This window comes from Oncorhynchus mykiss, chromosome 26 (genome assembly GCF_057628025.1).
Source record: "Oncorhynchus mykiss isolate SJ-2025 chromosome 26, ASM5762802v1, whole genome shotgun sequence".
Lineage (NCBI taxonomy): Eukaryota > Metazoa > Chordata > Actinopteri > Salmoniformes > Salmonidae > Oncorhynchus > Oncorhynchus mykiss.
In genome coordinates, this window is record NC_143047.1 from 15,718,562 (window position 1) to 15,734,645 (window position 16,084).

The 16,084-nt window shown below is 43.6% G+C and overlaps 1 protein-coding gene across 4 annotated transcripts in view; it reads right to left on the reverse strand.

Annotated features, from left to right (window-relative positions):
* LOC110506455 (SH2 domain-containing adapter protein F) overlaps window positions 1-15,447 on the reverse strand; it is a 114,849-nt gene extending 99,402 nt beyond the window's left edge. For 2 of the 4 annotated variants that reach the window (XM_021586072.3, XM_021586070.3), the window contains exon 1: window positions 14,738-15,398. In XM_021586072.3, coding sequence (XP_021441747.1) covers window positions 14,738-15,142 — 405 coding nt within the window. In that variant the 5' untranslated portion in view covers window positions 15,143-15,398. Of the gene's footprint in view, window positions 1-14,737 lie in introns of all 4 variants that reach the window. The other 2 variants (XM_021586075.3, XM_036964017.2) reach the window with 2 other exon arrangements.
* Between the last annotated feature and the right edge of the window lie 637 nt (window positions 15,448-16,084).

Sequence of the window (16,084 nt, forward strand, 5' to 3'; positions counted from 1 at the left end):
TTGAGGGCAGCTAGCTTAAATTGTAGGACGTCAGAACTAGGAAAATAGACCAATCTTCTTTCTCCCACACCATCACATGCAGACCAAGTGGATCTAACAGGCAATTATCATATAGAGCATCTGGGGCCATAAAAGGGAGAACAAAGTTTTAGTTTGTGGTCATCGTATAGAATGATAGGGTTTTGGCAGTATGCAGCACCAATGTATAGCTTTCCCACACGTCCAAACTATTTAGTTAAATATGCCATTACGTCATTGACATTTCATAAGCAAAATCGAACTCTTCAAGCTATAAACACCAAAAAACAAATAATAACAAAAGTGAACTACCATTGGATGCACCAGATAGTCATGTGTGTGCGTGAGTGTCTAATATGACAGCCAGCGCCCCTACCAGCCATCTGAGTAGCCACCTGAACGACTGGTGACAGTGAAGTAAGGTGAAGACGTTACACAGAAATGTGACAAATGTCACAGCTGGTCCAGAAAGGATGAGGGATGTCAGAGCTACTGGGGGCTGAAGCCTCCCCCACCTCTCCCCCTACACCAGACCACCACAAGAGTCGACATGCTAGAGAAGGAGGGGGGAGGAGGGGGGTAAAAAGGAACTGGCATTTGTGATTTATGTCTCCACGCCACAGAGGATTTGAGCCACTGATAACCTAATACAACTCAGGGCTTAGCTGCTCGATTGAATTAGGGCGTTTCAAGGGGCTCTTTTTTTGCTGCCATAACTTTGGTTCTTAAGCTTGAAAAAATGATATCAGAACTGCAGAACTGTTTACGCTCCAGCATATGTTTACACTCCTGTTTTGATAAATATTCATTTAAAAAGGGAAATTTAACAACAGATAACATCACACTGCCTATTGCTGAATGCTCCAACTTATCTTCAACTAGAAATACAGGACACATGCACTCAGCTCAGTTCCAGTCATCTGAAGCTAACAGCTTGGCATCAAACATTGCCACAAGGCAATTTACTAAAGCAGAACCAATTGCAACCTCTGTTGTTGACACAATACAGCCACTATCAATAAGATACTTGTATGATTCACAGATGGGAGAGGAAATCTGGTTAGGACTCAATGGATCCCAATTGAGAAGCATGATTCCACCTGGGGGCTATGTTCCTCTCAAAAGAGTGAAAAGACTGTATAGACGGAGCTTTCCCACAATACAGCTCTGACGTTAATTAAACTTTATTACGACATCTGCTAATAGACCAGGGTTGTCGACCTGAGAATCAGCATGTGGCTCTATGGGCCTCAACAAGGACGTGGCAACACCAGCCCTGAATGCCTACTTAAGAGCCAGGGAAGATAGCTGCTAGCTAATCAAATGGATGTTTTCCATGAGCACCCATTGTTTTCAATCAGCCACAAGCAATAGAAGCTAGAGCAACGCTAAGTGGAGGAGAGCACTTCTCATAAGTAAAGTGAAATCATGTTTGTCTTCTTGCAGCTGAATTAATTTGTCAGCTTTGTTTTTAGCCTTATTAAATCACTCTCAAACTCAATGTTCCAAGGTTAAAGCATGTTGCTTGATTAGGAAAGACTGAAAAAAGTGACAAATATTAATGGCTAGAGAATATTAATGGCTAGAGAAGAAACAATTTAGAGAAAAGCACACAAAGCATTCAAGAACCTATTCTGCTGTTCAGATTCTAGATAATTAGTACATGTGGTGACACTGGGTACAAAAGAAAACATTTAGACCTCCCTTCTCCCCAACATCACCCAAACATGCATTTCCCCAGTCATAGATGACTTGCTTTGAAGGGAGTGAGGATTTAGGAAAGAGTGCAGCACATGCTACTTCAACCAGCATGCTCCCTGCTGTGAAGGGATCCGTTCTAGCATCTCCCTTCTTTGCACTCCAATATGTTCAGCCATCATTCTCACGTGTCTCTCCGTCTTTCCCCCAGTCAGACATCTGTGTTGTTCAAAGCACAGCTCACACTTTTTTCATGTTAACCTATTTATTAGGTCTCGTTAAAGATTCAGACCACATAAAACAGGCTTCTGTAGATCTCTGGGCTGCTGCACATGTGGGGTGGCTTTTCACACGCCAGCCGGGAAAAGCCCGCTCTTTTGGCACATGGAGAAGTGGTTTAGTGCGTCATTGATCATATACTTTGCATGGGAACACTTCCAGACACAACGACAGTGACACTGATACCCTGCAACACGGGTCAGTGTCACAGCGAGAAAAACATCAGAGCTGCATTATAAAAATGGGAGAAAAGAGAACAGCACTTGATACTTCGCCTTGAGATAAAAGAGGTACATCACACCGCTGTGTGCAGTGTTCCCCTCCTACACTTGTGAGTGGGATATAAGTTATGCACAGGCAGGGCTATTCAGACCTCACAGGAGTCATGTTTCCCCACACACAGGAAGGACAGCCACACTACAGTCACATTGTAAATCATATTGATCATAACAACAACAAAATCCAGAAAAACGCATGTCAAAAATGTTAGAAATTGATGTGCATTTTGAGGGAAATAAGTATTTGACCCCTCTGCAAACTTGACTTAGTACTTGGTGGCAAAACCCTTGTTGACAATCACAGAGGTCAGACGTTTCTTGTAGTTGGCCACCAGGTTTGCACACATCTCAGAAGGGATTTTGTCCCACTCCTCTTTGCAGATCTTCTCCAAGTCATTAAGGTTTCGAGGCTGACATTTGGCAACTCGAACCTTCAGCTCCCTCCACAGATTTTCTATGGGATTAAGGTCTGGAGACTGGCTAGGCCACTCCAGGACCTTAATGTGCTTCTTCTTGAGCCACTTCTTTGTTGCCTTGGCCGTGTGTTTTGGGTCATTGTCATGCTGGAATACCCATCCACGACCCATTTTCAATGCCCTGGCTGAGATAAGGAGGTTCTCACCCAAGATTTGACGGTACATGGCCCCGTCCATCGTCCCTTTGATGCGGTGAAGTTGTCCTGTCCCCTTAGCAGAAAAACACCCCCAAAGCATAATGTTTCCACCTCCATGTTTGACGGTGGGGATGGTGTTCTTGGGGTCATAGGCAGCATTCCCCCTCCTCCAAACACAGCGAGTTGAGTTGATGCCAAAAGAGTTTGATTTTGGTAACATCTGACCACAACACTTTCACCCAGTTGTCCTCTGAATCATTCAGATGTTCATTGGCAAACTTCAGACGGGCATCTACAGTGGGGCAAAAAAGTATTTAGTCAGCCACCAATTGTGCAAGTTCTCCCACTTAAAAATATGAGAGAGGCCTGTAATTTTGATCATAGGTACACTTCAACTATGACAGACAAAATAAGAAGAAAAAAATCCAGAAAATCACATTGTAGGATTTTTTATGAATTTATTTGCACATTTCTGGATTGTTTTGTTGTTATTCTGTCTCTCACTGTTCAAATAAACCTACAATTAAAATTATAGACTGATCATTTCTTTGTGGGCAAACGTACAAAATCAGCAGGGATCAAATACTTTTTTCCCCTGACTGTATACTGAAGATCTGTACTTTCATGGCTTGTCACGCTGAGGATCCCTTCAGAAAAAACAGGATATTCCTGCTATGAACAATGCATTCTACATTTGTCAGGATGTTTTACCAATGCAGTTGAAAGTTAGTGAAAAAAGAATGATACACTGACAGTATGCCACAGTATCAGCTTTATGTATTTTCTCTTTATCCCTGAAGTGAGAGTCAAGGTCGCAAGTCATTTCTCTGACAAATGGCATATGGGTCCTCAAAATATTACCAGGGAGCTACTGCGCAAACTTGTTCTGTATTAGTTTTTTTTTTAAAGCACTTTCCATTCTCATTCCAAGGTTCTAGAAACCCGAGTGACACAAAACAAAACATAAACATTACATAACGCCGAGCCAAGAGGCACGCGGCATGAACAGGAAAGCACTTTGGACAGCAGGGCAGCAATCACTGAGGCTGAGCCTTAAAAATAATAATAAATAAATGAACAATTTTCATTTTATTTGAGCTTACTGAGCCTGAACAGGTGCTTCTCTACTTCCAATGTAATATCACCTAACTTCACCATCCTCCTAGTCTCACAGGAAAACCTGCTGTACTCTGCCTTTTCTGTACGATCCCCTATTTTATTCCCTTTTTTAGCCGATCATCCCTTTCTATGAAAGAATGTCTCTTTTCAACTCTTTCAGATATCTCTGTGCATTCAAGTGTGACTAAGTCCCACCTTCTCCCCAGAGAGCCCTTATAGCACACGGAGGACCTCGGCTGGAGGGTTGCTGGCCCACATTCAGGCACTCTTCATATTCAACAGATATTCAAGATTAACACTTGAGGATACGCTTGACAAAATCCAATTTCCTTTCTCTGCTCTCTTTCCCTCTGAAATAGATTTATGACTCTTTGAATTTAAGGAAGAGGGAGTAGTGGTTAAGTTGTGTGGAGGAATGGACCCGTTGATGGTCCACTAGAGGCATAAAAAGCTGAGGCACACACACACACTTACAGTAATTTTGTTTGCAAGAAACAGCCTTTGGTAAATTGTGGTTTGCTATGCTAGGGAAGGACAGGAGAAAAATGACATAACTGCGAAAAGTAACGCTTGACATAAAAACAACAATGTGCATCCAATGGGCATGACCTTTCGATTTGGGTGTGTGATTTATACGGAGTAGGGAAAACAAAACGAGGCAGGCCCGGGAGCCAGCTGTACATAAACAAAGCAGGGAAGTTTGATGTGAGGAGGATGACTTGATTGCGGTCGGAAGCGACGGGGCCTCAGATAGCCTTTGTGTGGTGAGCGTGTACACAGAATGCAGCACGTCAAACCCAACAGCTCGGAGACTGTCAATAGAACTTGCAGGCAGGCAGGGTGGAGTCTGTCACCCTGCCATCGCTACGGGGCTTTCCACCTCCCATAGCAGGAGAGAGGGGAGAGAGGGAAGGAGTCTTTACACGGACTTCACTGCAGCCTGACCTGACTAGGAGGTCCCTAACAGAACACGACACCACAGCTTTGTATTGACACAGTACAATGTCACAATCACAGTACAGTTTTCTCAAGCTTACAACATGAGGAAATATGAACCCTGCCTGGTTATATTTTAGCACAGATGTGAGAGCAGAGTCAACATTCCCAGACTGTTTGAGAGTGGAGAGCTAGCGGAGACTTGCCCAGCCCCAGTCAAAAGGGAACGTCACCAAGTTGTAAACACTTCCCGTCAGGAAGGGAGCACTTCCTTAATCCTGGAGCAACCCTCTTGTTCCTTATTTTCCACCAAACAAAAGCAGACAGTCAATGGCCTGGTTGCTTTCCTTTTGGTCCAATCAATGCACCAAGCAATTTATATGGTGGCTGAACTATATTAGGCCTACACCTAGAGACAGAGTAATAAAACAGTGTTACATGTCAAACAGTAGTAACTATAGGGTATTACGGAAGGCAAAACAGCAGGGCAAACTCTCTAACCTCTAACCCCTAACAAGATCTGTGTCCTACGAAGCCCAGGAGAGACATCAGTGCCCATCCAGTCTACAATGAGAGGTTTGGCTAGTTCCCCAGCGGTGCCTGTGGCTATGGAGACCACGACCCCAGTGGCAGATACACACACTCCAGCCTCAGCACCTGTCAGTGAGCACAGGTTATCATAGGTCAGCTCCACTGTGAAGGAAGGGCACAGACCTTAAAGAGATCCACTCTACCTCCCAGATAGTAAATAGAGAAACAGCGCAGCTTAACTCCCCTCTACACTACATCTAAAACACCATGGGATAATGCCTATGCTACACACAGAAAACCCAGCATAGGTCAAATATGGCCAACTACATGGGAAGATCAGCAGTGTTTGGTGTACTCAGAGTTGAGGTTAAGGGCCGTCCTACTGTTAGCCACCAGCGATGCGGTTAAAATATACCAGTGCTTCACACAGGCTTTCTGTACGTGCCCTAGATGGAATGAAACCTCAGGGCTCAATTTGGTTCCTTTAAAATCAGTGTCTGACGTTGTGCTCACCAACCAGTGCTTCCCTTACAGGCTCTACTACACTGCGTCATTAAAAAGAACAGTGCCATGTGTCCACAAACAACTCTCCTGACTACAGTGGCCAATAACTGCCTGCATATACAGGGCCAGGCATTATGTGACCTCTTGGGTTCACATGAACCATGCAGGTTATACAGCTGAAAGCCTAGAGAAATACACAGTGGAACAGCTACAGTAACCCTCTTTAGGAAAAAAAAGCGTTGGGCCAGAAACCAAAAGGTTGTTAGATCGAATCCTCGGGCTGACAAGGTAAAAATATGTTGCTCTGCCCCTGAACAAGGCAGTTAACCCACTATTCCCCGGCAGGCCGTCATTGTAAATAAGAATTTGTACGTTCCTGGCTCAAGTTCCTGGCTCAAGGGAACGTCGACAGATTTTTCACCTTGTCAGCTTGGGTATTCAAACCAGCAACTTCTTGGTTACTGGCCCAACGCTCTAACCGCTAAAAGCAGGTGAAGACTCCTCTTAACCCATTGTAAACCTCTAGTTATACACCATATGCTACTCAGTATTTTGAGAATTAGGTATGCTATGTATCATTCAGCTTTCAAAAACAGTCAATTAATGTCGTTATAAAGTTGTATAAACCTCTACAAACAGTCCACATCAGTATCAATGGATAATCTCTTTCCTGACCAGATCAACATTTCACAACTGAGATTTGTCCTCGTGTGATTCCTCCATGTGATCCTGTTGTGTAGTCATCTTCCCCATGCGGAATGACATCATCCTGGTGCGTTGAGGCGGGGTGTAATTAAAGTTAGCTGTGTTGGCCCAGCACCAGCAGAGCTCTAGGTTCCTTCCTCCTAAAGAACACTTCCAGAATTCCTGCCTGGGCCATAGGAATTTAGAAAGCATATCCTAACTAACTGATTCCCTGTGCAACTGTTAAGGACAGAATATGATACACCCATAAAACACCACAGAAGGGTATTGTTGTTAGGAGAGAAAAAAAACATGGCTGCCTAGTCCACCTGGAAAGGCATGACCTGTTGCTGGAATACAATAGTGGCAGTTGCCAAGGCAGCTGGGACACCTTGAAGAGTTCAACAAATAGAGGGCCCTCTTAGACACTTCAGAAAACAACAACATGATTGCGAACTACCCAACAGTCCTCTAACTGGACTACAAGGAGATGCTGCGCCAAAGCAATCCATCTTAGACCAGGCTCAGCTGTAATTATGGGGCAGCGTATCCATAGCAACCAACAACTATTTTTTTCATTTTCTTGTGAAACATACCCAGCGAACATAATAATAAAATGTTTTATTGATAATCTTTAATGAAAAATCTAAATGTTGTCCCCCACTATGGATCTAACTAACTTTCAATTCAACATAGTATCGCTATCTAGGCCCTCTGATCATCATATACTAATACTTTTAAAAAAACTGTATAGTTATTTGTGTTCTTAAAACTCTGTCGAGCGTTAAAAGTAAAGGGTCAGCATGTTTTAACTTCTACTGTACTCTGTGCCCTCTACTCTGTTTGACTGGACCATATTCCATGTGTACCAGAAATATCCCTTTAAGAATGGAAGAGAACATTTAACCTCCCATGGGTGTTACATCTGGAAATGACTTTCACAGAGAAGACAATTAAGCAGCCATTTACAACCCCTTTCAGGTTTGACACTTAGAAAGCAATTCCTTTCAGACTTCTTCCTTGGCGATACAGTGTAAGTAAACAGGCGTGTGTTTGTGTGGAGGTGGGAGTGGGAGGAGAAGTGCACTTCCTGTAATGCTCTGACATTCAGCTAAAGCCAGCTATCAAAACCTGTCAGCTTCCATCTGATAGTAAGAGAGACACCCACGCTTCCATCTGCTCATACGTCTAGAGACACCCACGCGTCACATGATGGATTCTGGTGCCCGTCCAGGAGGTCAGATGCCCGGGTAGTGTTTACGTCCGACATTTCTCCTATCACTACAAGGACTGGGAAAGGAGCGGAGTAGAAAACAGAACAACAAAGTGATAACAGCATTCCCTGCATTCCTGAATCAGGAATGCCAGAGTCAAGGCTTTGAGATAGTGAGGGAATGAGGAAAGGTCAGAACACCAATCACTTCTAATGTAGAGGCCAGTCAAACAGCCTTGATTTACCCACATACACACACAGCTGCTGGAGGGAAAACACACACATTCAATCAGACCATCAAACATCAAACCAGATTAGACCAGAAGACAAAGGGACGCGTGGTAAAGCCGCAGCATGTTTATTCCATGGGAAATTAAAGAGCGTCGGTTCAAACCCCCATGCGCTGTTGAGACGCTACTCGTAAGCTAATTACACACAACTGTCCCTTCAAGGACTCGGCTAAAGAACACCTGATTGGCTCACAGCGCCTGCTCTGATTCCATTATCTGAGATGTGATCTGGGCTGAGGAGAGTGGGGGAGGCTCAGGCAGCTGAGATGTGATCTGGGCTGGGGAGCGTTGGGGAGGCTCAGGCAGCTGAGATGTGATCTGGGCTGGGGAGCGTTGGGGAGGCTCAGGCAGCAGAGATGTGATCTGGGCTGGGGAGCGTTGGGGAGGCTCAGGCAGCTGAGATGTGATCTGGGCTGGGGAGCGTTGGGGAGGCTCAGGCAGCTGAGATGTGATCTGGGCTGGGGAGCGTTGGAGAGGCTCAGGCAGCTGAGATGTGATCTGGGCTGGGGAGCGTTGGGGAGCCTCAGGCAGCTGATGCCCACTTGAAGCAGTCATCATTCCAACACGCTCAAATATACATGTAGAGAAACGCCATGCGTGTGCAGGGCAAGACAAAGCATAGAAATGAAATAATGAGTAGAAATGGGATGACAACCGAGATTGGCAATTGAGACAGGAATCGGTCTCAAGGACAGGAATAAAACATGTTAATGACAAAGCAAATCAGCCATGGTCTCCCTGGCCGCTAATGCATCACTTGACTTTATGAACCGCTGAGTCAAAGGCTGTTGAAAAGTACATGGAAGAAAAAGGAAATAACCACGCAATAAATCTGTCAAATCTAATGTCTCAGCTGGCTGTGTATTGTGTTTATGATCCTATACTGCGTGATTCTACACATAGATAGTGTACGGAAACCGGCTTATGGACTCAGAGGCCCCATTCACTCAACAGCTTCCGTGGGCCATGGTGGGAACTATAACATGGCCCAAACACGGCTGCATGGGGTCTCAAGGCCAGAGCAACCCTGGTGTCTAGGACAGTTTATGAATTCAGAAAGCCACACAGCAATATATTTAGCCACATGATTTTATAAGCGAGACTGTTATGCACTATTTTTGTTTACACATTTCATAAGCTGTGCCTGGCATCACTTTCATGTGTCCTTGAGAAGTTAGTTAGTGCAGAGTCGAGTAGAGCAGACCATGCCAGGGGGAAGAACGATGATGAGAGAGATTAATTAGCTGGATAATTACAGAACATCTCCGTCTACCATGACGGTCTTGTCGTTATAAAACAGGAAAACAAGAAAAAATAAACAATCAAGCTGGGGCTCTAACCTGTGGCTGGCTCCTATGTGCTCGTCGTCATAAAGGAGAGTCCATGATAGAGTGCATCAGAATGGACATAATGGGGCAGGCCTAAGTCTCATGTAATCACCATACATTGATGAACTAAGGCTTTCACCCCCCACCCACCCCACATACACAATTTGAACTGAATGAAAACACTTTGGAGGGTTGAGATTAGACAAAACACTAGACGGTATAGACTCTGCTATTGGCAGCACAAGCATTAGATAAGCAGTTATATAATTAGCATCCACTAGTCAAGTAATTAAAACATCAATGGGGTTGGGTCTGTAACAAGACAGTGGTGTGGTCCTCTCTTCCTAGCTCTCGCTCCTCCTATAGTCAGGATTCAAACACTTCACTCCAGCCAGTACAATTGACTAGCCTATTAAGTTCCTGTATTGTGTCCATACATAGAGATTGTGAGGTCAACGATAGATCATGTTCAGTGGAAGAAATGCAATTAAGATCAGAATCCTAGCATTCTTTGATATGCTGCCACTACGTTACAAACGGTGAAATATCTTTATAAATAACAGCTCGTCAGAACTAGGCTGTTTGGAAATGTAGCATTATCATAAGATGAACTGCCTGATACTCAAGGCCTGTCTACACCACCCCTCTGTATCTGAACAGAGAACACATACCGTTTACCGTTTTACCAGCTGAAAATCATATGTTCCCACAGTAAGGGTGCAGCAAGGATTTTACACATCTGGGTTGTTGGTAGGGGGCAATTCCACAGTAACAGAGTGATGCTGAGACTCAGATTTTTCACTTTGAAATGTGTGTCAAACAAAAACCTTTGGTTGCAAAGTTACACAAACCATACAACTCTGTGCACAAGGACTACTTTGAACAATTAACGGAAACTTTTACAAAAACACATTTACTTGAAGAACAGTGCAGTTGCAAAGTCTGGTAACAGTGACACATTGTTTTTGTAATTCCGTTACCAAAAGATGAAGAACAGTCATATCATCAGCTGCAATTTGACAAGGGCAGAGGCTAGGGCTATTATAATAGAAAATCCTCACCATCAAAACTGACACAAAATTATGTTGACCATCTTCGAAAAGCTTGTGTAGTACATATAGCGTAACACCTGATAAGCCTAGTTGCTTTTACAGGTAGTTCTACTGGAAAAGGAATAGGCTATTCCACATGTCGTTTCATAACCATCACACTTGGGGTCTCTCACTCTCACTACACCAACGTCAGTTGTGCATCTCAGCAGACAGACCCTACAGGGGTCTAGACAATAGATCCTTCTGGAACAGTACCTGACAACATTACCTTGGCCTGTCTGTCGGAAAAGCCAGCATGTGTAAGGTTGAAGGCCTGTGTTGCCTAGTGATTAAACTCTCGTGGGGACTGTCTGCTCTCTTTATTACTTAGCCCACCCCCGCCTCACATTTCACCACAGTACTAAACAAAAATCCAGTCTTCTGACTTAGAATCACTCTAACTCACCCACCCCTCACATGGATGTGATACAATTTCAGCATGTTCATGTTTGAGAGTGCGACATTTTTAAACCATGTTACAGAACAATCTGCCTGGCTGCCAGCTCCTCCAACATGTGCCCAGTGCAAAAAGGGGGTAGACAGAGGCAACAGTATTTTCCTGCTTGAGAATGCCATCCCTAATTTACAACCAAGATCAAAATAAACTCCAATTAACAGGAGACAGCGGTAATCCGTTTAATTAGCCAACAGCAGTCAGTTGCTGTGAGGAAACAGTCTTGTTTCCTGTTATTTTAATTTGGTCATCTCTGGAACATTGTTTATCATAAAATACGAAAAACCTTGCATTGTTGAATGTGATGGCAACTGCATACGAGAAACTACTTTCAGAAATTAGAAGACCATTTCTGAATAGACAAATCACTGTACAATTATTATATGGAGGTTTTTCAAGCTTGCCAATTGCCATGTTCCTTTGCTGTACGACACTGCTTACTGGCATATTTTATGACCACTGGTTGAACTGAAACAAAAAAATCTCCTATGGAACGGCAGGCAAGCACCATCAACACTGAACAGACCGCACCTTACAACAGGAAGTGTGGAGAGAGGAAGTAACCTGTTTAAGGGACTAAGGAATTGCATAACAAAATTGTAAACGTGTAGCACTACTTTGCATACTTGCATAAGGTTTTGGCTATGCTCTAACTAAACTACTATGATATTGTCTGACGTAGTAAGCTTGAGTAAACAAATACCTGGCAACAGGTGATTAGTTAGTGCTTCAGAACAGAGAGTAGTAGACTGAGTTATGCAGCATGGGTGTTGGCAATGTTGAGAAATACTTATGCACCTTTTCTCTCACACACACACACACACTTTTCCTGGGTCCTCCTCCCCTGCCTGCGCTGGAGGGAGAGGCATGTACATTCATAAACAGAATCACACTCTTACTTAACCTTCTGGCATTGAATGTCTCAGGTTTCTTCCAATGAACCAGTGTGTTCCTAAAAAGCAGTAGGCTCCAAGGCACGTGGTGTACACTGACTGACTGCATAATAATTTTTCCCCCATCTGTCTCTGGTCCACACACTATTTATGTTGATGACAGGGACAAGAGTAGACTAGGGTAGAGATGATAGAGTTGTAAAAGTGTAGATTTTGCTTGGTGAGCAGAGAGTTGAATGAACCTGGTTTGGATTATTTGAAAACGTGCACTGGGGCACCTTCACACAGGCCCAGTTCAAAGGTGTGAGAGAACAGTGAAATATACACTGTGTACTTCTGCCGGTTTCAACAATCCATTCCCGGTTTGAATAAGTCCCCACATGATGGAACATGTACATCTGATCTGTACACACTTCCTGGAAGCTGAAAATGCCCCAGTTCTTCCATGGCCTGCATACTCACCAGACATGTCACCGATTCAGTGTATTTGGGATGCTCTGGATGGACAGCATGTTCCAGTTCCCACAACTTCGCACCGCCATTGAAGAGTAGGACAACATTCCACAATCAACAGCCTGATCATCTCCATGCGTAGGAGATAAATTGTGCTGCATGGGGTAAAAATGGTTGTCACACCAGACACTGACAGGTTATGATCCACACCCCTACCTTGTTTTGTGACCAACAGATGCAGATCTGTATTCCCAGTCCAGTCTATAGATTAGGGCCCAATTAAATGTATTTCAATTTACGGATTTCCTTACACAAACTGTAACTCAGTCAAATCTTTGAAATTGTTGCATGTGCGTTTATATTTTTGTTCAGTGTACTTGATGTAGGCTCTTTTGTTTAGGGTAAATAAAATAAATGGTTAAGGCCAATTTGTACCCCCATTTTATGTCACTGGAATGTTTTGTTAAAGGGATTTTATGGCATTTCAATGTTTTTTCACACTGGAAGCAGAGACATTGTAAATAAAAATGTGTTCTTAATGGACTTGCCTAATTAAATAAAAATGGGATCCACGTGTTCATCTGATTGGGGAAGATGATGATTAAGGGCTTCTTTGCCAACATCCAGAACGATCCCTTCACAGAAAGGTTAGAGTTTAAAATATTGTAATAAAATTCATACTTGAAGACAGCATGCATCTTCCTTTCACCTACCTACATGCAGGCTACTACACTTCTTCATCCAATGTAACCAAACGCTCAGTAAAGATTTTCATGTATTGTACAGCTGCTGTCTGTCCGACTGACCCAGCCATTGATAAACACCTGAAAGAACTACACTGAACAAAAACCACATCTAAAAGTGTTGGTCCCATGTTTCATGAGCTGAAATAAAGGATCCCAAAAATTCTGAATACGCACAAAACAAATGTTGTACACAAATGTACTTTACATCCCCTTAGTGAGCATTTCTCCTTTGCCAAGACAATCCAGCCAACTGACAGATGTAACTTGTCAAGAACCTGATTAAACGGCATGATCATTACACAGGTGCAACTTGTGCTGGGGACAATAAAAGGGCACTCTAAAATGTGTAGTTTTGTCACAACACAATGCCACAGAGGTCTCAAGTTGAGGGAGCGTGTAATTGGTATTCTGACTGCAGGACTGTACTAGAGCGGTTGCCGGGGGATATTTAAATCTTCATTTCTTTACTATAAGCCACACCCAAAGTTATTTTAGAGAATCTGGCAGTATGTCCAACCAGCCTCACAACTGAACACTGCATCGTGTGGGTGAGCGGTTTGCTAATGTCAACGTTGTGAACATGGTGGTCGCTGGGGTTATGGTATAGGCAGGCATAAGCGACGGACAATGAACACAATTGCATTTTATCAATGGCAATTTGAATGCACCGAGATACCATGAGGCGATCCTGAGGCCCATTGTTGTGCCATTCATCCACCCACCATCACCTCATGTTTCAGCATGATGATTTTTTAAAAACCTTTTATTTAACTAAGTAAGTCAGTTAAGAACAAATTATTATTTTCAATGACTGTCTGTCCAGGGGTAGAATGACAGATTTTGTACCTTGTCAGGTCGGGATTTGAATTTGCAACCTTTCGGTTACTAGTCCAATACTCTAACCACTAGGCTACCCTGCCGGCCCAGTGCACAATGTTACATAGACCTGTACACATTTCCTGGAAGCGGAAAATACTCATACATGTCACGCATTGAGCACGTTTGGGATGCTCTGGATTGACGTGTATGACAGTGTTTGTTCCAGTTCCCGCCAATATCCAGCAACTTCACACAGCCATTGAAGAGGAGTGGGACAACAATCAACAGCCTGATCAACTGGAAGGAAATGTGTTGCGCTGCAAATGGTCACACCAGATACTAACTGGTTTTCTGATCCATGCCCCACTTTTTAAAAGCTATCTGTATTCCCAGTCATGTGAAATCCATAGATTAGGACAAATTAATTTATTTCAATTAACCGATGAACTCAGTAAAATCGTTCATTGGTGCATGTCGCACTTGTATTTTTGTTCAGTGTAGTCCTGCCGGTTTCAATGATCCATTCCCTGTTTGAGTAAGTCCTCACATGACGGAACATGATCTGATCCAACACTTTCAATTTTAACCAATGCGTTTGAATAGTAAAAATGTAAATGCACACATCACATGACTATTGAGCCATCTCTTTAAATTGAACCTAGGTGGATAGATTGTAATTTAGACTTCTTCGAATTTTTGTAGGCTATGACGGAACATATGCTACAATGTTACTGGTGTTGGATATTGGAGGGGTAGGCTGAAGGCAAAAATACATTTTTAAAAACCGTACCTTTTCTTTATTCTCATTTTCAGGAGGCGGTGACGTGGGAGATTTAACGTTCCCAACAGCAACAGCTTGGGCAACGATACCGCTGCCCGGAGCAGAGTTGCTTTTCTCGATTGTTTCCACCTTTATAAGCCGGTGCTTTGGTGACACATACTTTATGTCCGGTGACCCCCCACAGCCCAGACCAGTTCCAAACGAAATATTTCCTCCCGTGTACGGATCTTCGAAGTCCAGTTCCTTTTGTAGTTTGTAAGCAGCAAGAATGTCCGGCTGTGCGGGGCTTGGATGTTGGTAGCCAGGCGTACCAGTCACAGCGGCGTGACAATGTCTGTAGTCCGGTTTCGGGGGCGCCGGAGGTGGTGCTTTGGTAGTTTTGAATCCTAGGTGTTCCCTGAACCATCTGGCCATGCTGCCAGTGCATTGCTCACAAGTCTATATAAATATTTCGTTTCACCTTTCCTGACAATAACCTATTTTCCTGAGCGTTGTATTTCTATAGGTCACCTCGACTGGCTTCTGAAATGTTTCTACAGCTCCTACTCTGTCCGTGGATACTGCGCTGACCAAGAGAACACAGCCACATGTACTTTCTGAGCTCCCGCAACTCTGACACTTTCGCTCTGACAGCAGAGCTCTTGACTGTGGCGAGTCCTCTCCGCAACATGGGAGAGCGCTTTTGCAAGCGTGGGATACGTTCCCCTGTCCTCATACCTGAGAACATTCACTGCCACCTACCGGACTGATGTTAATTTAGCCTACTAAATGATTGGTTTTACTTGTAATAACCGTGAGGTCGTGACATTGTCCTTGTTTGTTTCTTAATAGTATGCTGCAGCTGTTGTAGTGGACAACTTAGTCAAAAGTCCGAGCCACAAACATTTTGTAATCCCACATGTTAAAACGCGTGCATAACGGCTATTTAGTGGTAACATTGGTTGGGTGTTTTGCCCATTTAAAAGCAACAGGAAAAAAATCCACAGGCAGACCTGTTTACTGTAGCATATAATTGTTCCAAGGTGCAAACAGTGAACATACCAAGAACTCCATACCCGTGCATTCCTACTTCCTGGTCACCTGTGTGCATATACATGTGAAAGTGACCCATCATACAGTGCCAACTAGTGTACGAATGAAGTGCAATACAATGACAAACTGTAGACTACAACCACAAGGCCAAAAAAGTTCCTTCAATGATTAATGTGGATGAGAATCATGTGAAGTACAGGGAGGCTGCCTTCAGTACCATGGGAGTTCCTTGTCCCTCTTCATCCCCATGTGTATATGCAAGACCAAGGATTGTTCAATTACAGTACAGTTGGACTGAAGGGTAAAATGCCCTACTCATGCAAA